The 24,494-nt window shown below is 35.4% G+C and overlaps 1 protein-coding gene across 7 annotated transcripts in view; it reads left to right on the top strand.

Moving 5' to 3' along the window:
* Positions 1–24,494, top strand: part of IPO11 (importin 11) — a 185,143-nt gene that overhangs the window by 122,231 nt on the left and 38,418 nt on the right. For 5 of the 7 annotated variants that reach the window (XM_037062876.1, XM_037062880.1, XM_037062878.1 and 2 more), the window contains 3 exons: positions 4,561–4,656; positions 6,173–6,286; positions 15,727–15,848. In XM_037062876.1, the coding sequence (XP_036918771.1) occupies positions 4,561–4,656; positions 6,173–6,286; positions 15,727–15,848 (332 nt within the window). Of the gene's footprint in view, positions 1–4,560; positions 4,657–6,172; positions 6,287–15,726; positions 15,849–23,313; positions 23,543–24,494 lie in introns of all 7 variants that reach the window. The other 2 variants (XR_005068903.1, XR_005068904.1) reach the window with 1 other exon arrangement.

Raw genomic sequence — 24,494 nt, 5'->3', positions numbered from 1 at the left:
GGAAGGGAGGGAGAAAGAAAGGGAGAGAAACATCAATGTGATGAACATTGATTGGTTGCTTCTCATATGTGCTTCCCTACTGGGAACCTCATGGTAACTCGGGCATGTGCCCTCATCCATCCAACTGGTGAATTTTACACTTTGCTGGATGGATGACACCCAAACAACTGTGTCATACCTGCCAAGGCTTAGTGTCATTTGAGGGGGGGTTGGTTTTTACTTATTTTTTAAATATATTTTTATTGTAGCTTTTTCCATTACCAGTTATCCCCTTTGTATAAGCTTCTCCCCGCAGCGACCACCACACTGTTGTCCATGTCCATGAGTCCTTTTTCCTTAATCTCTTCACCCCCTAATCCCTTCCTGTAGAGCTGTCAGCCTGCTCTCTGCCTGAGTCTGTCTCAGTTTTGCTTGTTAGTTCAGTTTGTTCGTTAGACTTCACATATGAGTGAAATCACGTGGTATTTGACTGACTTTCTCTGACTGGCTTATTTCACTTAGCATAATGTTCTCCAGGTTCATTCATGCTGTCTCAAAGGGTAAAACTTGCTTTTTATAGCCGCAGAATATTCGATTGTGTAAATGTCCCATAGTTGTTTTATCCACTCACCTACTGATGACACTTGGGCTGCTTCCAAATCTTGGCTGTTGTAAATAGCACTGCAGTAAACACAGGTGCTTGTGTTCTTTTGAATTAGTGTTTTGGGTCTCTTCGGATAAATTGCCAGAAGTGGAATCACTGGGTCAAAATGTGGTTCCATTTTTAATTTTCTGAGGAATCTTCCTACTGCTTTCCACAGGGGCTGCACCAGTCTGCATTCCCACCAACAGTGCAGAAGGACTCCCTTTTCTCCACAACCTCACCAGCACTTGTTGTTTGTTGATTTATTGATGATAGGCATTCTGGCAGGTGTGAGATGATAGCTTATTGTGGTTTTAACTTGCATTTCTCTGATAATTAGTGACATTGAACATCTTTTCATGTGCCTATTGGCCTTCTGTATGTCTGTCCTCTTTGGAGAAGCATCTATCTCAGTCCTTTGCCAATTTTTTAATTGGGTTGTCTTTTTGGTGTTGAGTTTTGTAAATTCTTTATAAATTTTGTATATTAACCCCTTGTCAGCTGTATTGACAAATATGTTCTCACATTCACAGGGATGTCTTTTTATTTTGTTGATGGTTTCCTTTCTGTGCAAAATCTTTTTTTAGTTTGATGTAGTCCTGTTTGTTTATTTTTTCTTTTGTTTCCCTTGCCAGAGGACATATATGAGATAAAATATTGTTCTGAGCAGTGTCCAAGATTTTACTGCCTCTGTTTTTTCTCAGGATTTTTATGGTTTCATGTCTAACATTTAAATTAAGTCTTTAATCTGTTTTCAGTGTAGTCTTGTGTGTGGTATAAGAAAGCTGTCTAGTTTCATTTTTCTGCACATATATGTCTGATTTTTCCAATGCCATATATTGAATAGACTGCCTTTAGTCCATTGTATGTGCTTGCTTCCTCTATCAAATATTAATTGACTATAAAAGTGTGGGTTTATTTCTAGGCTCTTCATTCTGTTCCATTGATTTGTGTGTCTGTTTTTATGCCAGCACCGTGCTCTTTTGATTACTATGGCCTTGTAGTTTGTTATTACATATCATAATTCCTCCTACTTTGTTCTTTCTCAGGATAGCTGTTGCTATGCAGGTCTTTTTGTAGTTCCATATAAATTTTTGAAGTATGTGTTAAAACAGTTCTGTAAAATAAGCCATTAATATCTTGATAGCAGTTGCGTTGAATCTGTAGATTCTTTTGGGTAGTACGGACATCTTAATGATGTTAATTCTTCCTATCCTTGAACATGATATGTGCTTCCACTTACTTGTATCTTCAACTTCTTTCTTTTTTTTTCTTTTTTTAAGATTTTATTTATTTATTTATCTTCAGAGGGGAAGGAGAGAGGGAGAGAAACATCAATGTACAGTTGCCTTTTGTGCATCCCCTGCTGGTAGTTAGCCTGCAGGAAACCAGCCTGCAACCCAGGCATGTGTCCTGACTGGGAATCGAACCGCGATCATCTGGTTCGCAGGCCCGCGCTCAATCCACTGAGCTACACCAGCCAGGTCAACTTCTTTCTTTAGTGTCTTACAGTTTTCTGAGTACAGGTCTTTTACATCCTTGGTTAGATTTATTTCTAGATATTTTATTCTTTTTGAAGCAGTTTTGAGTGGGCTTGTTTTTTTAAGTTCCCTTTTTGACAGTTCATTATTGACATAAGAATGCAACTGATTTCTGGATATTAATTTTGTATTGAATTCATTTATCAACTTTATCAATTTTTTGGTAGAATCTTTGGAGTTCTTTATGTATACTATTAAGTCATCTGCAAGTGTGATAGTTTTACTTCTTGCTTTCCAATTTATATGCCTTTTATTTCTTCTTCTTGTCAGATTGCTGTGGTTAGAACTGTGCTGAGTAGGAGAGGTGAAAAGTGGACATCCTTGTTTTGTTCCCAGTCTTAAGGGGAACACTTGTAGTTTCTCCCTGTTGAGTGTGATACTAGTGGTGGGTTTGTCATATATGGTCTTTGTTTAGGTATATTCCCTTTATTCCCACTTTGCTGAAAGTTTTTATCATAAATGAGTGCTGGATTTTATCAGGTGCTATTTCAGCACCTACTGATATGGTGATGTAGTTTTTATCCTTCATTTTGTGTATGTGGTGTATCACATTTTATGTGCACTGAATTCTCTGCCCATTGTCCCTCTCAGTGTGTTCAGACATAATGGCCCATCAGGTACTTTATTACTTTAGTTTTCCCAAAGAAGTCTCTTCCAGGCCTTTTGAATTTCTTCTTTGTAGGTTTTAATATCTAACTCCCATTGTCTTTGTTCCCTTAAAATTGTCCCCTTTCCTTTCCAAATACTTTTCTGGTAATTTTAGTGGTTTTCAAGAGGAAGTGAAGTTAATGTGTGTCTAACAATCATCAGATGGCCTTGCTTTTCATTGACAGATAAAATAGCTTGTTTACCTCTGAGGCTCTAAGTCCACTAGCTTGTCTACGTTCTTACTTTTACTAAGTGCCTTCCTTATCTCTATTCCAAATTCAGTTTTTTAAACAAAATAACCCTTATTGGAGTCAGATTTAATTATGTTCTGAATGTCCTGTTGCTTTTTATCAGGAACTGTGATATCTTTTATTCTGTGTCTCTTAGAGAATAGTATAATGTTTGGGCCTCCATAAAGTTTTTATATGTTGAAGTTTGTCTTTGGACATCCCTTTACTTCTTGCTCTATATTAGAAAGCATTGTTATTTTTGGATATTCTCTGGTTACCTTAATGCTTTGAAATGCATGGAGGTGTGTTTGATTGCCTTTGTGTTTGGAGCATGCTATTGGCAGATAGTACAGACTGAAGATCCTACAGGCCCCTCAATACATGGAAAAGTCCTACACAGTAAACAGTTGTCCCACTTAGAATACCAGTAGCCAGTTTTGAGAAATATTGCTTGAAATTTAAAGGGAAACCTGGCTCTGCCTTGAGACATGGTACTTGCCACCAGTCTCTCAAATGGTGTGTTTTTCTTCCTCCTCCTTGAGCAGAGGGACTGGAAGCCTGCTACATCTTTCTTTGTCCTCACTGCTGCTTCCAAACCACTCACTGCCTTCCTTACTCCCTAAAAAATGAAACAAAGGTAGGCAAACAGAAAATCACACCTCACTGAATTTTCTGCTACCTTCGTTACAGAGGGAACCTATCTTGATTGTATAAGAGTAATTTATAGTTCATAAATGTTACAGTAACAATCAATGCTCATGGTTAATAATCTATATGATCATATTATAAATGAAATGAGATTATTTCTTTTTAAATAAATATTCAGTATATATATATACAACATGTTCTTTTCTGACCAGTTTATTGATAAATGTAGATTTATTTTTAGATATTGCGTACGGTTGCTACAAACTTTCCGTTTCACTGTTATAAGCCAGTACTTTCCAAATGCCTTTTGTTGCTTCTATTGCAACATCTTATGAGGGTTATTTGCTTAAAATGCAAAGATAAGAATTCCATTAATGGCCTGGCCAGGTTTGTTCAGTGGTTGGAGCATCGTCTCATACACCAAAAGTTTCAGGTTCAGTTCCAGAACAGGGCACATACCTAAGCTGTAGGTTCAGTCCCTGGTCAGGGTAGCAGTCAATTAATGTTTTCTCTCTCATGTCAATGTTTCTCTCTCTAAAATCAATTTAAAAAAAAAACTTTTTCTCCAGTGAAGATTAAAGAAAAACAGTTCATTAACAACATGATGGGTATGTTAGCAAAATGGGGTTAATTGTAATTCTATGTAAGGCATTGAACTCTGTCTAAATATTACACATTTTATATCAAGTTGCATTTTTAATGGATTATTTTGTAAAAGTTCTGGTGTCAGAACCAGAAAATACTTACCTCATGTACTCTTGTATCTTGGACTTGGCATGTAATGTTAATACATTGTTTTCTCTAATTGTATTTTGCATGATATAATGACTTGCGTTATTAATTGTTATCAATGTGTCTTTCTGATTTCTAGGTTGTGGAAAATGCCCTTAAGGTGAACCCAGTATTAGGCCCACAGATGTTTCAACCAATTCTACCCTGTGTTTTCAGAGGTATTATAGAAGGGGAGGTAAGATTTTTATTAAGCTTCTAAGGACGGTATTGGACTCTAGGGTTCTATAGTTTTAATTATTTTCCCTCTTCATTGGGAAATTGTTTCTTCATTGTCTTATGTAAAAGGAATGCTTTTAAACATACTTGATTATTTTGAAGTAAATTTTGTAAATTTCACATATTCATAGTTTTGTTTTTTATTTTTCCACAAAAGGAAGGATAGATTTCCTTAGCTATCTCATCTCTCATGCATATGCATGTATATTCACAGACTTGAAGCAGAGGAATGGCAAAAAAAAAAGTACTAGTTTTATGAAAAGATGCTCAATATCACTAGCTATCAGAGAGATGCAAATCAAAACCACAATGAGATACCACTTAACACCAGTCAGAATGGCTACCATAAACAAAGAAGCAAACAACAAGTGTTGGAGAGGTTGTGGGGAAAAGGGGACTCTAGTTCACTGTTGGTGGTATTGCAGACTGGTACAACCACTATGAAAAACAGTATGGAATGTTCTAAGAAAACTAAAAATGGACGTGCCTTTTGACCCAGCAATTCCACTGTTAGGAGTATATCCTAAGAACCCTGAAGCACCAATCCAAAAGAACCTATGTACCCCAATGTTCATAGCAGCACAATTTACAATAGCCAAGAGTTGGAAGCAACCTAGATGCCCATCGGTCAATGACTGGATCAAAAAACTATGGTACATTTACACAGTGGAATTCTATGCAGCAGAAAGAAAGAAGGAGTTCCTACCCTTTGCAATAGCATGGATGGAACTGGAAAGCATTATGCTGAGCGAAATAAGCCAGGCGGTAAAAGACAAATACCATATGATCTCACCTTTAACAGGAATCTAAACAACAAAACAAACAAGCAAGCAAAATGTAACCAAAGACACTGATATACAGAACGTGATGACAGGGTCCAGAGGGGAGAGGGGAGAGAATCATAGGGGAAAAGGGGAAGGACTCACATGAACAAGAATAAAGGACACATGGACAATAACTAAGGTGGGGGGCGGAGATGGGAGGGAGGTGGGGAGCACTGGCTGGGGCAGGGCTGGGAATACAAGACAGAAAACTGTACTTGAACAAGAGTTAAATAAAAATTTTTAAAAAGTACTAGTTTTATTACATACTGAATATATGAAAACACTGGTTATGTTCTAAGTCCATAACTTAAATAGATCCATGTAACTATGTATGTTAAGAGCATTTAAAGTAATATGAATATATAAATACAACATTGATAAATATCCTTTTTCTGTTCTCTCTTTATAATATATATACACACACATATATATACATACATATCTTATACCTATAAATAGATATATTACCTTATATGGCATATATATTTAGTAAGAGTCAAGTAGTAGGGACAGTTCATTCTAAAGAAGCAGTACAAAGAAGGATATTGTTATCTTGTGTCTCTGTTGATCGTTATTATGCCAGTGATTTTTTATAACGATTTGTACTGTACCTTAATATAATTTTACATGTGCTATATTTTAACCGTACAGAGATATCCTGTAGTGATGTCAACGTATCTCGGAGTGATGGGTCGAGTCCTGCTACAAAACACTAGTTTCTTTTCTTCACTTCTTAGTGAGATGGCACATAAATTTAATCAGGAGGTAAGAATCGATTTTAAATTGAAGGAAGTCTATATCCATATAAAGATTGGAAATAATTTGGTGAAATAATAATTCCTTAAAAGTCTTACTATATTAAAACTTTTATATTTTAAATCTTTATTAACTTATGTTGTACCAATGATTTGGGAAAAGAAAAAGAATCTGTAAATGGCAGTTGAAACTTATATTCTCTTCTGAAAATAGGCAATTTTATTCTGTTTAGCAATAGGCATATGGAAATGAATGCATGGCTGTAGCCATACATTAAATGAGACAAAACATACAATCATGTACTGTTTTTGTTTCATTTCTTTAATTAACTTGTTCTTAATTCCATGCAATGAGTTGCCATTATAATTATTGAAGAAATTACCTTTTTCCCCAGGTCTTATTTAAAAAATACTGTAACTGAAATCAATGACTGTAATAAGTATAAAATAGATTCTTAAGTAAGTTGGTTACTTGAGACTATGTACATTATATTAAAATGTGGTTTTTATGTTTTAAGAGGCTGTTAAGATATATAGGCAATTTGTGAAATTTTTTGGTTTGTGGGCTGAAACAAATACAACTATTTCTACTTCAAGGAAATCCAGAATAAGAAAGTACAAACTCTAGAATTCATATAATTTTCCAGAATTCGGCTAATGTAATTAGAGAAACCACCTTTTGTTTTGATGAATAGATTGGAGAGATTTTTTCATTAGCTTTATTAAACTATGATGGGTTAATTTAATGTTAAACAGTGAAGAGTTTGTTGAGTTGGGTTCAGCAAAATTTGTTGAGTGATTTTAATAGTAATATATTTAACAATAATATATATTTCATCTGTTATTTTAAATCATCATAATGAGATTATTCATGTGTTTATCTCATACATGAGAAATCTAAGGGTTAGAGAGCTTTAGTGACTTGCTCACATTTGCATAGCTAGTGAATGATAGAGTTGGTATACAGATGCCAGCAACCTAACTTCAGAGCCTAGTATCTCAGACCACATTCCACTGCCTCCTGCTTATCGTAGAGCAGGCCCTTCTCCACTAGACCCTGGAAGCACTGGCTTTGACACACTCACTCGCTCCTCCTTTAAGGGAGCAAGTACTTAGGCAATTTCAAATTAGTAATATAAGTACTATACTAGAGGTAAGTCCAACACGCTGTGGGAAGAGTAAGAAAAGCCATCAACTGTGTTAAAACTATTCTGTGTTTTTAATAATAAAAATAATATTTTTAATAAAAATTAATAATAAAAATTACATTTCTATATCAGTATTAGATATAGAAATGGTCCACTGACTTCTATAAAAAAAAGCCTGAAAATTCCTGCTGAAATTTTTATTAAGTTTATGTTGATTTTATAGATTAATTTACAGGTTTTATAAATTAATTTAGGAAGAATTTTTATCCTAGCAAGATAGAGTCTTCTAATCTATAAACATGATATACATTTATTGACATGTTCTTTTAGTGTTCTCTACAATGTTTTATATATTTTTTCATTATACATGTTTTTTCATTATAATGTGTTTTCATTATAATGTTTTTTCCTTACACATGTCTTGTAGTTATTTTGTGAAATTTATGCTGGATTTTAATACTATTTATTGTAAATGGTGTTTTGAGAATTTCAGTTTTCATTCGTTCACTGGCAGTGAAGAGAAATGAAATTGATTTTTATATAATAAGTATCCTTGCTTAATATGATAATGATTTGTGCTACCATTTACATAGCTTTATAAGTAGTGTTACAATATCTGTTTATATAAAAATGAGAGCTTAAATTTTTAAATTTATGTTTACTTTTAACTTTTAAATATTTTTAATGTCATTTTACCTCAAATAATTGTTGGTAACAGCATGAATTAAGTCTGGAAGTAGGTCCCCTAGCAAGGTGTATATCTGCACGAGTGGAGATCTGAAAATACAGCTTTCCTTGTTTTTAGTCTTGCAGGGGTGTCCAACCTTTTGGCGTCTCTGTGCCACACTGGGAGAAGAGTTGTCTTGGGCCACACATTAAATACATTGTGACACATAATAACAAAAAAAATCTCATAATGTTTTCGGTAAATTTACAATTTTGTGTTGGACCAGATTCATAGCCATCCTGGGCTGCATGTGGCCTGCCGGTCGCATGTTTCAACATCCCTGAAGGGAATTTGCTTCTGTGTAGTCTTACGCTTAACATCGAGTTATACTCAAAATAACATACTTTCCTTACCCAGCACTGAGTAACTAATGGATAGTTCTTTCGAATGCTGCGCATTTGAAAGTCCTCATAGGGGAAATTTTCTGAAGTTATTGTCTTATCTCAAATAATCATCAGTTTAAAAAATACATGAAAATAGGCCACCTTCATTGGGCTAGATATCATAATATGGAGAAATAATGACCTGTGTTAGATGCTGGCACTGCTCCAAGTCCATTGGCATTATGAAGGGTTGAGGAGAGAGCTATTATCATTGGTTCAGATGTATTTCTGACACTGTATTTAGACCACAGGCTTTTCATGGAATACTTTTTTCCACTTTTCATTATGAAGAGAAAATATTTTCATGAAGAATTTGACAAAAATTTTCAGGCCAACATGATTGAGTGTAGAGCCTAGGGGAATTAAATAAATGAAATACTGAGTTCAAATGTCTACTTTCAGCTGTTGAGTACAGATTTAAAGAACATCAAAAGCATATGCAAGAATTAAATGGGTCCAAGCAAATGAGTTGTAGTAAAAGTCCATGTAGCTTTGAAGCAAAGAAAGATTTTGGACAAAGGTTTGTCTGTCCTAAATACTTGGAAACAGTTGTGAACAGTAGTGAGGTGGTAGAGAAAGCCAGTTAATTGAGTGATTTTGTATCTTTAGGAAAGGACTTGGGTTAATTGCAGAAGTTACCATTAGATAGTTTTTCCTAAGTATTTACTATTCAGATCTTGCAAAGCCATTTGTTTATATTGAATGAATGATGAAGTCTTTGGATTAGTCACCTAATTTACAGTATAGAGCCTTGGGGTGTTAAAGAGCCATACTTTTGCTGTAGGAAAACTTACACGGCAGATGACAGTAGTATTTGCAGACCCTTTTATTTCTGGTCTTCCATTTTCTTCTGAGTGGTAGCCTTTTCCTAGGTGTAAATAAGCATTGTGGGACTCAGGATGGGGAAAAGCACTTTGGGGATGATGGCGTTTTGCCATTAGGAGCCAGGTGTTCATCAAAATCATCTCATTTTAGTTTGTACCTCACCTTGCCTTTCTTTGTTCTTGGTGTCTTGAGTTAGAGCCTTTCTGATTTCATTTTTCTATATACTGTGCCTTTGGAGTCCTTCAGCAGTGGGGAAGGGAATCCAGAAAGTTCTGATGGTTCCTTAGCCAGTTTTTTTTTTTTAAATCTTTGCCACGCCTTTGTCTTCTCAGCTGCCCGTTCATTACAGAGTTCTGTGACTAAATCATCTTGAATTAGACTGTTATCCCCTGCCAGGTAGTTTGGTTTCAGGCTTTGCTATTCTGCCGAGTCACTTACCACTCTCCTCCTCCCACCACCATCTAAAAACATGTCACTGTCCTTACTTATTGTAGTTTCTGCTCCTTATGAATCCTGTGGGGTTGTTTCTTTGCTTTTTGTATTCCTTTTTTCTCCTTTTAACAGGAATTCAGAAGGAGTTAGCATGTGTATGTTGAATACTAAAGTTGTTTTCACAATGTCAGTATGTTTCTAGGATAAATAACTTTATTATAAAGATTCAATACAGTGTTTCCAGCTGAATTCAAGAAATATCTATCTTTCTACAAAAGTAAGACTGAACTCAACTATTAAGTATGTCCTTGTTTTCTAGCAACATTGTCGTCTTATTCTTTCTGGAAGTATTCTTTAATTTAGACTTTATAAATTTCAGGGACAGTGAGACATTTTGGTAACTTATTCTACATTCAAAAATTTTTTCACCCTAAGGAGGTAACTCTCCTGAAGACCTACCACTTAGACTGTAATATTTTTTTGTTAATCAGTCCTCAGTGTTTGACTTGAAACTGCAGCTGGGTGGCTCAGTTGGTTGGAGCATTGTCCTGTACAGCAAAAGGTTACAGGTCGATTCCTGATCAGGGGACGTGCCTAGGTTGTGGATTCAGTGCCCTGCCAGAGTGTGTGCAGGAGGCAACTGATTGATGTTTCTGTGTCACATCAGTGTTTCTCTCTCTCCTTCTCTGCCTTCTGGCTTCTCTAAAAATCAATAAACATATCCTTGGGTAAGAATTTAAAAAAACTGCGTACATCTTTCAAATTCTAGAGAGATCGAAGGTACTTTTTGGTTTCTACACAGTGAGCCAACTGATTCATGAAATCTTATGTAAAAATGACATTTTATTTTTTGAATAGCAGTTTTATGGTTAGACAAAGAAAATGACATTTAGAGAGAAAAGATCATCATTTGTCTAAACATTTTCTATTCTGCTTTACAGGAATATAATGCTATAAAGTGACATTATTCTTCTACTAAGATATATTTATAATTTGCACCTTTTCAAGCTGTAATGGTGCTGGATCCAGTTGGAAATAAAGTTTTTTTTTCTATAGTAGGTAATTATTTAATTGGTATCAACATGATCAGTTTGTATCTGCACTTGCCTGGGTGGAATTTGGCAAACATTATCAAAGTACAGAAATCCCATCATCTTTTAATTATATGCTTAAGGAATGTTTTGATTTTAGAAATTATTTCTCTGAACATAATGCAGAGTTTTTGTTGCTTCATGATTTGCTATAAATGGTTAATGACATTTGTTATACTTGTTCTGTTTTTGTGACTTTCGTATTTACTTTAGAGAAACCAAGTTGAGTTTTCTAATGTATACATGTGAAATTTTTATTTCCTTGTTTCCTGTCTCTTCAGTGTCTCTCTTTTACATTTAGGATGAAGTCCAAACTCCCAAATGTAGGTTGGACTCCATCACCTACACAGGCCTACCGTAATTGTTCTTTATCCTTATCTCTTAATCTCCTTTTAGAACTTCTTGATACAGCAGTTCACTGCTCAGGACAATTTGTTTTTTTAGAGGAGGGGAGAGAAAGAGGGAGAGAAGCATCAATGTGGGAAAGACACATGGATCAGATGCCTCTTGTACATGCCCCGGCCGGAGACCAATCCTGCCATTTATTTATATGCCCTGACCAGGGATCAAACCAGCAACTGACCTTTCACTTTGCAGGATGACTCCCAGGAACCTGAGCCTCACCAGCCAGGGCCAGAACATTTTCCAGTTTCTTGGAAACACCTTTCTCCCTCTTGCTTCAGATACACAGGCTCTTCCCTCTACCTAGAACACTTCCTCCCTGCCTCTTACTCCCCTATAGTTGATTTTTAATCTTTTTTTATTCTATTATAAAAAATAAATGCAGGGATAATTTAGCCCCAATCCTCCCAGATCTCTTTTAAATGTTTCTGTACTACTGAGAACTGTGCATTTATCATCAAGGATGTTTGCTCCACCCTAGCTCTGGCCCTGCTTATATATTTATTTAGTTTTAAAAGATTTTACTTATTTAGTTGTAGTGGAAAGGGAAGAGGGAGAGAAACATCAGTGCTTCTCACGTACCCCCTGTGGGGACTGGGGACCTGTCCCACAACCCAGGCATGTGCCTCTGACTGGGAATTGAACAGCAACCCTTGAGTTTGCAGGCCGGCGCTCAATCCACTGAGCCACACTAGCCAGGGCATTAAATGAAATTTTATATTGCAATAAATTCATGCCTATTCGTTTACAAATTGTTTATGACCAATTTAGTGTGTTGAATAGTTGCAACTGAGACGTTATGGCCCATAAAGCCTTAAATATTTACTGTTTGGTTCTTCGCAGAAAAAGATTGTTTCAGTGTTGTATTCTAATTGCTTGTTTAATTATGATGGAGAGGTTTTTAGATTTTCAGTTTCAGCACTGGAGATCAGCTTTGAAAACTCACTCTTGTTGAATGCTATTAAGTATTTTTAATAAAGGAAATAAATATAAGTTATAAATGAATAAAATTAGACGATATATTTTTCTTTTTAAATTTATTTTTAATATATTTTATTGACTAAGCCATTACAGTTGTCCTATTCCCCCCCTTCATTCCCCTCCACCCTGCACACCCCTCCCCCATCATTCCCCCCTTTTAGTTTATGTTCATGTGTCACAAGTTCTTTAGATTCTATATTTCCCATACTACTCTTGCCCTCCCCCCTGTCTATTTTCTACCCACTACCTATGCTACTTATTCTCTGTACCTTCTCCCCCCTTCTCCCCCTCCCACTCCCCTGTTGCTAATCTTCCAGGTGATCTCCATTTCTATGGTTCTGCTCCCGATCTAGCTGTCCTCTTAGATTGCTTTTGTTTTAGGTGTGGTTGTTAATAACTGCGAGTTTGCTGTCCTTTCACTGTTCGTATTTTTTGTCTTCTTTTTCCTAGATAAGTCCCTTTAACATTTCATATGATAAGGGCTGGGTGATGATGAACTCCTTGAATTTGACCTTATCTGAGAAGCACTTCATCTACCCTTCCATTCTAAATGAAAGCTTTGCTGGATAGAGTAATCTTGGATGTAGGTCCTTGCCTTTCATGACTTGGAATACTTCTTTCCAGCCCCTTCTTGCCTGTAAGGTCTCTTTTGAGAAATCAACTGACAGTCTGATGGGCACTCCTTTGTAGGTGACTGTCCCCTTATCTCTTGCTGCTTCTAGGATTCTCTCCTTCATTTTAATCTTGGCTAATGTAATTATGGTGTGCCTTGGTGTGTTCCTCCTAGAGTCTAACTTCTTTTGGACTGGAGGTTCCCAAGCCTCTCTTCATTTTTTTGAATTCTTGTTTCTTCATTCTTTTCTGATTGGGTGTTTCTTCCTTTCTTCTGGTCTACTCCATTCATTTGAGTCCCATTTTTTCCCCATCACTGTTGGTTCCCTGTACATTTTCCTTTATTTCACTTAATGTAGCCTTCATTTTTTCATCTAATTTGAGACCAAATTCAACCAATTCTCTGAGCATCCTGATCACCAGAGTTTTGAACTGTACATCTGATAGGTTGGCTATCTCTTCATCACTTAGTTGTATTTGCTGTGGAGCTTTGACCTGTTCTTTTGTTTGTGTCATTTTTTTTGTCTTGTTCTTGTTTTGTAGTAAGGGGCAGGGCAACCTAGTTGCTGGGTTGTGATGCTGTATGTGGGCGGGGCCCAAGAGGGAACATTGGCGCTTGCTCCGCTCTTCGGATTTCAGTCACTTCTCCTGCTTCCACCAAGCAAATTGGGCCCTTCTGGTGCTGATTCCCGGGTGGGTGGGTTTGTGTATGTCTTGGGACCCTGTGGGTCTCTCCAACAGACTCCTTGAGGCTGGGAGTCTCTCCTGGCACCTCAACCCCACAGGTGTTTTCAAGAGGTACTTTGAGGCTTTATTTTTCTGCACTGGGACCCTGGGTTGCATGGTCTGTCTCAGTCCCCAGTTTCGCCTGGTTTATTTGCGCATGAATGTGGGACTGGGCACACTGTGCCCCTCTACAATCTGCCGCCTTGCTGGGTCTGCCAGCTGATACCTTGTGCACCCAGGTCTGCCAACTGCCACCCTGCCCCCAAGCCCTCTTCACCCAACTGACAGACTCTGCCCTCCTACTTTAACTCCTTGGTTGTCAGACTACTGTACAGTTCAACTTTCTGTCAGTTCTCTTTTTTTTTTTTTTTTTTTAATTATTGTTCTGATTTTGGTTGTGCGAGGAGGCACAGTGTGTCTACTTATGCTTCCATCTTGGTTGGAAGTCTAAATGCATTTTTTAAAGGGTGTTAGAAGTGTCAGGTGTTTATAAGTAAATCCTGAGATTCACAGATTCCCTTTCAGTCTATGAGATCACTACATTCGGTTGTACCTTACTTTATAGATTGTAACTGTGTCAGTCAGAGTTCTCCAGAAAAATAGAAGTGTGTATGGAGAGAGGAGAGATGTATATTTGTGTATATGTGTACATGCACTGGAGTGATTTTAAGGAATTGGCTCATAAGATTGTAGGGACTGGCAAGTTTTAATTTTGTAGGGCAAGCCGAGACTCAGGATTTTCATGGTATAGTCTTTTTGAAAAAACTTATTTTTATTATAGTTCACATTATTAGTTTTAACTGTATAACATAGTGGTTTATCATTTATATGCCTCACAAAGTGATCACCATAATAAATCTAGTAACCATCTGTCACTGTGCTTAGTTATTACGATATTACTGACTTTATTCCCTGTACTGTGTTGATCTATATACTGGATCTATTAACTGGAAGTTTGTACTTCTCATTCCTTTGATCTATTAACTGGAAGTTTATACTTCTCAGTCCCCTTACCTTTTCTGCCTAAGCCCCCACACCTCTCCTCTTTGCAATCATCATTTTTTATCTATGAATTTGTTTGTTTCATTTTGTTCGTTTATTTTGTTCTTTAGATTCCACAAATAAGCAAAATTGTATGGTATTTGTTTTCCTCAGTCCAACTTTTCACTTAATGATACTCTACTAGGTGTTTCCAACCTTTTGGTGTCTCTGGCCCACAGTGGAACAAGAGGAGTTGTCTTGTGCCCCACACTAAATACACAAACATTAATGGAAACTGATGGGCAAAAAAAAGGTTTCAAGTAAACTTGTGATTTTGTGTTGGGCCACATTCATAGCCATCCTGGGCCCCATGTGGCTCACGGGCCGTGGATTGGACACCCTGGGGTCCCATCCATATTATCATAAATGACAAAAGTTTATTCTTTTTTATCTCTGAGTAATATTCCATTGTGTATATGTACTACATTTTTTTATCCATTTATCTGTTGGTAGATAGTCTTGAAGCAGGATTTCTTCTTTTCAGGGAAACCTTAATTTTTGCGCTGGAGACTTTCAACTGATTGAATGAAACCCAACACACATGCAGGGGTGTCCGGCCTTTTGGCGTCCCTGGACCACATTGGAAGACGAGTTGACTTGGGCCACACAGTAAATACACAAACACTAATTAAAACAAAACAATCTCATAATGTTTTAAGTAAATTTACGATTTTGTGTTGGGCCGCATTCATAGCCATCCTGGGCTGCATGCGGCCTGCAGGCCGTGGGTTGGACACCCCTAACTTTAGTCAACTCATTGTAAATGTTAATCAGAACAACAAACTTTTACAGCAGCATCTAGACTGGTGTCCAGTAAACAACTGGACACCTTAGCCTTGCTGAGTTGAACCAGTCTATTTAGTTCTCAGAATTATTTGGATCTCAAGATTGTTTAGAGTCAAGTTCTAGTTTGCTTAAATTATTCCTTTATGGCTGAAGGCTTGCCCTATGTTCTTGTATTCCAATTCTGTGTTTTGCTGGAATTGACCTTCAGCCATGCATGAGGTTGTAGCCTGTAACAGTACTTGTCCACAAGGACATGCTATTTTAAATATTTGAGATGCCTCTTGCTCTTTCTTTAGATGGACCAGCTCTTGGGAAATATGATTGAAATGTGGGTTGATCGCATGGACAACATTACCCAGCCTGAAAGAAGAAAACTTTCAGCTTTGGCTTTGCTTTCTCTTCTGCCATCTGATAATAGGTGAGGAAACAGTTTCCTAAAATTTGCTTCTTTAAAGCATCAAAATACTAGCATTGTGCACTGTTCTGGCCATTTGGTATTGCTGTGTGTTTCTGGGCAGTGTTGCTTAATGTATATCTATGCTAATTTTGTTAGTAGTTAATGATGCGGCAAGTATTAAGTCTAGATCTAAAAATATGTGAATGGAAGTGGTGGGCACTGCAGTTTAATGGTCATATTAATTTTACCAATGTTTTTGATTCTTGTCTGAATTTTAATTTTTTAAATAATAACCAGATTTTATTAGACTTATTTTAGGTCCCCTTTTTATATCAGTATATGAAATATATAATGTTTTCAATGTCAGTAGCACTTTATGAATTATTCTCCTAGTAATTCAAAATTATCTTGCATAATATTTGTCTATTTTGGGATATGTGTAAAGAAGTTTGCAAGTTCTTTCTGACATAGATGAAACATTATATTATACTTTACAAATTTGGTTAAAATTTCTATTTCTGTAAAGCAAATACAGATCACTTTGTTTTGGAAATCTAAATAAGAATATGTTTTCTTTATTTTTATTCCTAGCTTTGTGGAGTTGGCATTATATGCCCTCTTTCTTGCTGCTTTTAATTTTAAAGGTATAAAGATAGACCTTAAGACTTAACACTGTGGGAAGAAAATGATAATATATTGGATCTTGTCTTAGGGAATTTTTAGAGCACATGCATCCTAGTGATAAAATAAATCTAATTAGCTTCAGAAATCCGCTAGAAAAGTGTATGTATTATTTATTTTTATCACAGCAATTTGGATTAAGTAGATAGACAGTTGTTTTGTCCTCACACATAACAATAGTTAGTAATTATTGAGCACTTACTTATATTTTGCTAAGTGCTTTGCACTTAAGATCATTTAATTTTAAAGCAATCCTGAGGTATAGATATAATTATCTTCTTTTTATAGAGCAAATAAATAGCTTAAAAATGTTAAGTAACTTGCCTGGGGTCTGGCATGTGGCATGTCATAGAGCAACTAGAAGCCAGGGCTTGTTCTTTCTTTCTTTTTTTTTAAAATCCTCATCCAAAGATACGTTTATTGACTTGAGGGACAGAGACATCAATGTTAAGAGAAAACATCAGTGTGAAAGAGAAATATTGATTTACTGTCTTCCATATGTACCCCAATCTGGGATCAAACCCACAACCATTTTTAGTGTGTGAAGCAATGCTCCAACTAACTGAGCCATCTGGCCAGGGCCAGCAATTGTTCTTTTAAATACTAGGTGGTGCTGCTTCTCAGGTGGACTTGCGTGGGAGTCTCCTATTTCCTTCCTGTAGAATTGAGTGGCATCTTACTTATTTTTGAAGCCAAATTCAAGCTACCTACATTTTAACTTAGTGCTGTTTTTCTTTTTAGTGAAAAAAACTTAAGGACTATTCAGACATTTAAAAATGAAATGCTAAAGAACCTGGTCTTTGACAGTAGTCAATATTCTGTAAACGTTTCTTGAAAAAATTATTGAATGGAAAAATACTAAGGTTAAAAAACATGTTAGAGTTTTCTCTAATATGAAGTAGATATTATTGAGGGTACACAAAAATGATGTAGGTTAAGAAATATTTTCCTTAAGCCCTGGCTGGTGTAGCTCAGTGAATTGAGTGCGGGCCTGCGAACCAGACCATCGCGGTTCGATTCCCAGTCAGGGCACATGCTTGGGTTGCAGGCCAGTTTCCTGCAGGGGCCAGTTCCCTGCAGGGGATGCACGAGAAGCAACCATACATTGATATTTCCTTCCTCTCTCCTTCCCTTCCCCTCTAAAGATAAATAAAATAAAATATTTTTTAAAAAAATATTTTTCTTAAAAATGATATAGGTTAAGAAACTTTTTATGAGAATACTGTTTGCTTCATTATTTAATTTTATGTAAGTGTACAATTCAGAAACATTGTACATGTATTGGTTGTGGAAATAGTTGGCTTTTACAAGTCTCAGGCACACTTAGACTGGGGCTGTGTCAGTCTGTATCAACTGAGGGGCAGACTTTAATAGGGCTAGAAATTTTCTTAAGCATTAACATTTCGGATCTAAAGGTTTTGAGAGATAGTTTTGTGATAGGAAGATCAGAACTTAATTTTGTTTTTAAAATGAAGCATTAAAAAAATCTACTGGGCAGTAATGAATTCATGTCATTTTATGGGTACCAAGAAAATCTTGAATAATGTAATAAACAATTTTAAAGAGTAATGATTTAATTTTAAAATGTTCTTAATTAAGAAACATCGACAGATACAGAAAATGTAATGATCTGAAAAACAAAAAATCAAAATTGCTCTAGAAGTTTGCGATAGAGTCATTGGCCCATGATATAACTTTGGAAGATTTATATTCACAGAATTTAATGGGAGGTAATGTTGACATGGAAGTCAGCAGTTTTATCATTTCCTCTTATAGACTTCTACTTACAACTACATAGTTGTTGGAGTTTCAGGAAAGTTTTCTCTCTTCCACATCTCCAGTTTCCTGCTTAATTTCCCATGTAACAGTAATTTCCTGTTTCTGTGTTTCTTTTAGACTTTGCAGTAAAACTTTTTCCTTGCTTGAAATAAGCAGGTCTAGAGAATAACAGTAATAATTTTCTTATCAGGCTAAATTAAGAAATGTTATTTTCTTCTCCTTTCATCATAATGGATTTTCAAGTGCAGAAATACACTGTCACTAAACCACAGTACTAAGGACCTTGCGCCAGGTGATTATTTGTTGTAGGACTATCCTGCGCAGTGTAGGATGTTTAGTAGCATCCCCTGGTTACTACCCACTAGATGTGCTTAGTAGAACCTCCCATGTCCAGTTTAGAATCACTGCTGTAAAGAATAACCATTTGGGAAACTATAAACTCTGAGCTACAACTTCAGAAATTTGATATAAAGACTGTAGACTTGATAACCCCACTCAGATCCCAGTGTCATTCACTTGTGATTGACTGTGACCAAGTAACTTCTCTGTGCCTAAGTTTAGTTGTTTTTAAAATCGAGAGTCTAGTAGTGTCTTTTCTGATGAGGGTATTGTAAAGATTCAGTAAGTTTACGAATGTAACATCAAACTGTCTAGATAGATAAAGTTAGCTGTTTTAATTTTATTCTTCCTTTCTTCCTCATTCATCCATCAATCATCCAGTTACTTTAATACAACGTTCTGAAAGCTTAAGTCACTGTACATGCATTCATGTTAAATTCACTACATTTTGAGTATCTGTATACCTGTTTATTAATTCATTTAAAAATGTGTTACGCTAACTACCTATGTCCTAAGGAATGTCACCGTCTGCTTGATGATATTTTTATGCATTATCACCAACTTAATGACACATGAATTTGCTTATGTTTACTCCATGCAGTCTTGTTCTATCTTCTTGGTCACTTTCTGAATGTAGTGCAATTTTTATTTTAATTGTGCAGTACAATTGTATCATCTCTTTTTGTTTTATTATTTCCTTAGCTGTAATAATTCCAAGTCTGAATTTTCTCCCTTTCTTAGAGTCTATAATATTTCTACATAGAGCGAGTAAAGGTTTCTGTAGCTAATTTTTATATGAAAATAACATTATATATGTACACACCTTTTAACATTTTCCAAAGCGTTTCCCTCCAAAGGTGTAGATTAAACTTCAGTCTAAGGTCAGGTGTTGCATGTCACTGCTGTTGTGTCTTTGTGGTCTCTCTCACTCTTTAATGTCATTTCCTGAGCCTTTCTTTCTCTCTAATGGGTAACGTTTTTGAAGAATACAATCCTTTTCTATCCTTCTCTCCCTTCCTTCACCCCTTCCCTGTATTCATCCCTCATTCCCTCTGTCTCGACGGAAAAAAAGGTTCCTCACTGAGGTGTTTCTGATGTTTCTTCATGATTAGATTCAAGATGGAATATTTCATAAGTGCTGTTGTGTCCTTCAGATACAACATCTGACAGCACATGGTGTCCATCTGCTTCTCAGTAATGATGCTAATTCTGGTCAAGGTGTTGTCTCATTTCTTCACTTTGTAGTTACTATTTTTTCTTGCAGCTCCGACAAACTGTGTGGAGATACTGCTTCTCATTAAAATTTCACCCGACATTGAGCAGAATGATATTTTTTTTTATTGTTACTGGAGTATTTTTAACTGTAAACACCATTTTAAATTTTGAAATTTGGGTACATAAATAACTTTGAAGATCCATAAGATCAGTGACTTCTGTTGTAAACCATTCTTTATATGTGAACCCACCTAAATTGTTTTATACATAGATACTGTATCTCTAAATAATATAGATGCTGCATACTTAAAATACGGTACTGAAACAATTGTTCTCATTTAAATGTCAGAATTCAGATTGTGGAGAATTATTATGAATTGGAGATCATATGAAGACTTTACTTAACATGTTACAGGATTTAAAGTTCATGAGATTATAAATTCCCTAAGTAATGTGAATTGCTGTGAATGGCAGTATTTAATCAAAACACAGGGAAATGTACCTTCATTTCCCTGCAGTGGAAACTGGGTAACTTTGGAGTTCTAATTTCCCATTTGAGTAGTGCTGTGATCATAGCAAGTGGGAAGACGAAGAGTCTCTGAATTCCATTCCTGCATTAACAGAAAGGCTAAACTTTGTTTTTCTAAATTTTTTTGAATTTTACTATATATCAACCTGAGAGCTAAAACGTATTATTTACATTTGTTATTTTTATAGTCACTTTACTTTACTGCAGTTTACTTCAGTTTTTATGGTATGAATAACGCAGATTTCATTTTTTTTCTCTCACTTTTCCTTGGTATAATTTTCTTAAAAATTTTTCCTAAGCTCTAATACATAATTTTGTCAGCTTTGGATATTTCTGGAACAATGGAAAAGGTTAATTAATATTTCTATTTTATTACCTTGGAGCTTTTTCTCTTTAAACTTTATTTTGATTTTGATGCATAATATCTCTGACTTTTTTTAAACTCTAAGGAAGGAGGTTTTCCTTGACTTTCTCGAGCAGCTGAAAGAATTTTTTAAAAATATAATACCTGACTAATGTAAAACATTAATACCTGACTATTAAAATATACAATACCTAGGATTTAGTAAGGAGCACTGATCTGTCTTCCCTTAGATTGTCAAATAAGTAAAGAATTATTTAAAAAGCCACAAAATTATATTATGTGAATTAGGTCACATAATACAGCTGTTATGGTCAAAGCTAAATACAACAACAGCAATCTGGTGTGAATGAATCAAAATTATACCTTTTTTGTCAGATCAGCAAAAAATATATTTGTTGGTGTGCCACAGAATTTTAGTAATTAGTTTATGTGTGCTCTAAGATAAGAAGGGTTGAAAATTGCTGACTTAGAGTCCCTACCTTGGTCCAGAAATTAAATAAATGAAGACGAAGACAAGTTCTGTAGGAGAAAAGCATACAAATTGGATGTTTTACATGACACAGGAACCTTAATGAGGAAGTGAAGACCTAAAAAATTGTTCAACGTGTGGGTTTTTATGCTAGGTTTAATGTAGAGTGAATGCAAAGTTGTGGAAAGATTATGGTAAGGACAATGGGTAAGAGATAAGTGTAGTAAACTGGGGAATTTTTCGTTTGTATTCTGTTCAGAGTCCTTTTGTCTTTGGAGATAAGTTTGCTCTCTTCTGCCCACTGTAGAGAGGGCACCTCTAACATGAAGGCTTTGTCATCTGTTTCAGGGGTGCTGGGAAAGAGGGTATGGGATGTGGCTGGGAGTTGGGAAGGTCGGAGAGAGAGCTTCCTGCTTCTGCTCTCTTCTGAAACATTTTTAGCTTGAACTTCAAGTATGCAGTATGCCAAGGGGCTATATTTGAGGGTAGCGTGTCCTGAACCCCATCGGAACTCTTAAGTTGTATGATACAATTGAATACCCATGAGGCATACTTTGTTTCACTTTGTATGTTACTGAAAATACGAAACAAAATGGACTTGAGGAACATAGTTCCTGTGCCATCTTTACCTAGTTCATGTCATTTTTCTATTATTTGTTTTTTGTGTGTGTGTGGTTGTTTTCTGACATCTTTATTCATACAATAAAAATAACAATAGCCAGCCACAAAGGGTATTTGTGAGAAATGAATCACTTGATAAAAAGATCTGTTATTAAGTGTGTACCTCAATTTTTTATTATCATAGAAAGATAACACTTGGTATTACACAAAGTATTTCATATGGAAATAATTCATATCATTATCTGAAGTAATTATCTTTTTTAATATTTTAATTATTTTTAGAGAGATGAAGGGAGGGAGAAAGGGAGAGATACATCAGTATATGGTGGGTTGCCTCTCTCCCCACCCATAGTGGGGAGGGACCTGGCCTGTATCCCAGGAATGTGCCGTGACTAGGAATTGAACTGGTGACCCTTTGGTTTATAGGCTAGTATTCAACCCACTGAGCCACACCAGCCAGGGCTAAAGTAATTGCCTTGATGTGAAGTAAAGCTGCTTTAATATTGAAAGGAAATTATAATGTACAGTTATATTATCACTGATGTTTTAAGTGTCTTGTTAGGGTATTAGTAATGTTAATAAAAGTCAGAATTAGAAATCCTAAGCAATCAGCTTTTTGGAAAATTATGACTAAACAATATACAATATAAATAATTTATAATAAATTATTTAATTCCTTACCTTGAAATATTATATTATATGCATCTATATTAAAAGATTCACAACTAATTCACATGTGTATGTAGTAAAATGCCATTAAAGGGCCTCTTTCACTCTTGTCAACTTTTCTTGCCAAAAGGGAACCTTCATCAGTAATTTGGTGTACAACCTGATACCATTGAACACTCTAAGGTAATTACCAAAGCACACATAATTACCAAAGCACACATGGTGGGGCAAAGGTAGGTTTACAGTTGTTTGTGTGGAAAATAATACAATAATTAATTATTAATAATACAAGAATAATCTTGAGTATGTGTTTCACATACTCAAAACTGTAAAGCAACTTTTGTCCACGCTGTATTAAGGCACTAATTGGTGGTATTTAATATTTTTTATACCCTCAACTTCTTTTTGAAAAATTAAAAAGACCATAGCGGATAGTGTAACATTTGTGTTCACTGTTCTAAATTGCTTGCTGTTTTGCTACCTGTTCTTTTAAGGTTCTAATATGTATTCAAAACAATCTAAATATTTTATTTATTTATTTAAAAATTCACAAGATTATATTATTCTATTTACATTTCATTTCAACTTTTTCCACTCAGTAGTTATCTGTTGTTGATATATATACAGAGTTTGTTCATTCTAAAAACTTCAAGTTTTTAGGGTTTTTCTTTTTAAAAAGGTACTTATTTTTAAAATTATGCAGTATTTAGGTATGTGCATTAGGAAAACTCAAATTAACTGCATTCTGAAAAATAAGTTCCTGAGATTTCCTTTCAACAGTACTTTTGAAACACAGATAAAATTACTTCCTGTCTCTCAGTTTCCTGTCTCCATGGCAACCTCTGTTTTACGCTCTGACTGTGGAGGAACCAATGTGAAGAGTGGTGTTTCCTGAGCAAACAGTGACTTAAAAAAAAAAAAGGTGGAGGGCTGGAGGTCAACGGTACCACAGAAAGGAATGGATTTGGACTTAGAAATTTCTTCAGATTTAAAAAGAAAACCTTTACTTGAATCAGCCGGGTGTTAATAATACGAATTTCCTGTTCTTGGTAAGACTATTGATTTAAATATGAACTTTAGCTGAAACAAAAAATAATTTGATTAGTAAAAAACTATAGTTTCAAGAGAGTTTAATTGTTCTGCAGTGAATTTGTATTTTCATAAATTATAATTTTATTTAATTGATATTAGACTTTAAGTTAATAAAGGGATGTACTATATCTAAATACTAGTATTCCTGCATTATCATTCACTTGTTATAGTAAATTACAATATTTTAAATGAACTTAGTAAACATTTTATTTTGCAGTTCATTAAATTTTAATTATTATTTTATCAAACAGTGGGTTAATGGCCTGGAGGTGTTAATAATTCTAGAACATACTCCAAACTCATTATTTTACACTATCATCTTAGTATCACTTATGATACATAGTAAGAACTTTTTAAGATTTAAAGTTTTATCTTTTTTTTTTGTGGCCTTTTCTGATACAAGCAGAAAAAAACAAGAACGGGGCTTTGTGTGTATTACATTTGTCTGTGCTCTGCCTCTGCCCTTTCTTCTTGTTACCTGTAATCTTGTGTTGTTATTCCATAAAAAGATACTTGGATGTGCATCGGTCTATCAGCTCTGCACTAGGAGATGAATGAAGCGCCATAACTCAGACCTTTGAAATATTCCTAAGAATCTTCCTGAACATACAGCTTTTCTGTATCTGACTGGAAGTAATAGATCTCATATACTCGTAAATGTGGGTGAATTTCTGGGACTTCATTCTCCGGTAGCGTTATAGTTGGATAATAGTGGCATTGTGTGTTTGCATCCAAAAGCCTTTGTTCATTTGGAGCGCTTCTACTTTTCTGTATCTAAGTGATAATTTTATGAAATACTTGGGTCCTGGAATATTTGAGGGGCTTTCCAGGCTTCATAATTTATATTTATAGTCTAATCAAGTATTCTTTGTGTCAAGAGGAGTACTTCATGATCTAGTTTCAGTTTAG

Source organism: Sturnira hondurensis, unplaced genomic scaffold, assembly GCF_014824575.4.
Source record: "Sturnira hondurensis isolate 20B ecotype Veracruz unplaced genomic scaffold, ASM1482457v3 Scaffold0014384, whole genome shotgun sequence".
In the NCBI taxonomy this organism is placed as follows: Eukaryota; Metazoa; Chordata; class Mammalia; order Chiroptera; family Phyllostomidae; genus Sturnira; species Sturnira hondurensis.
This window is presented reverse-complemented; position numbering and strand designations above follow the sequence as displayed.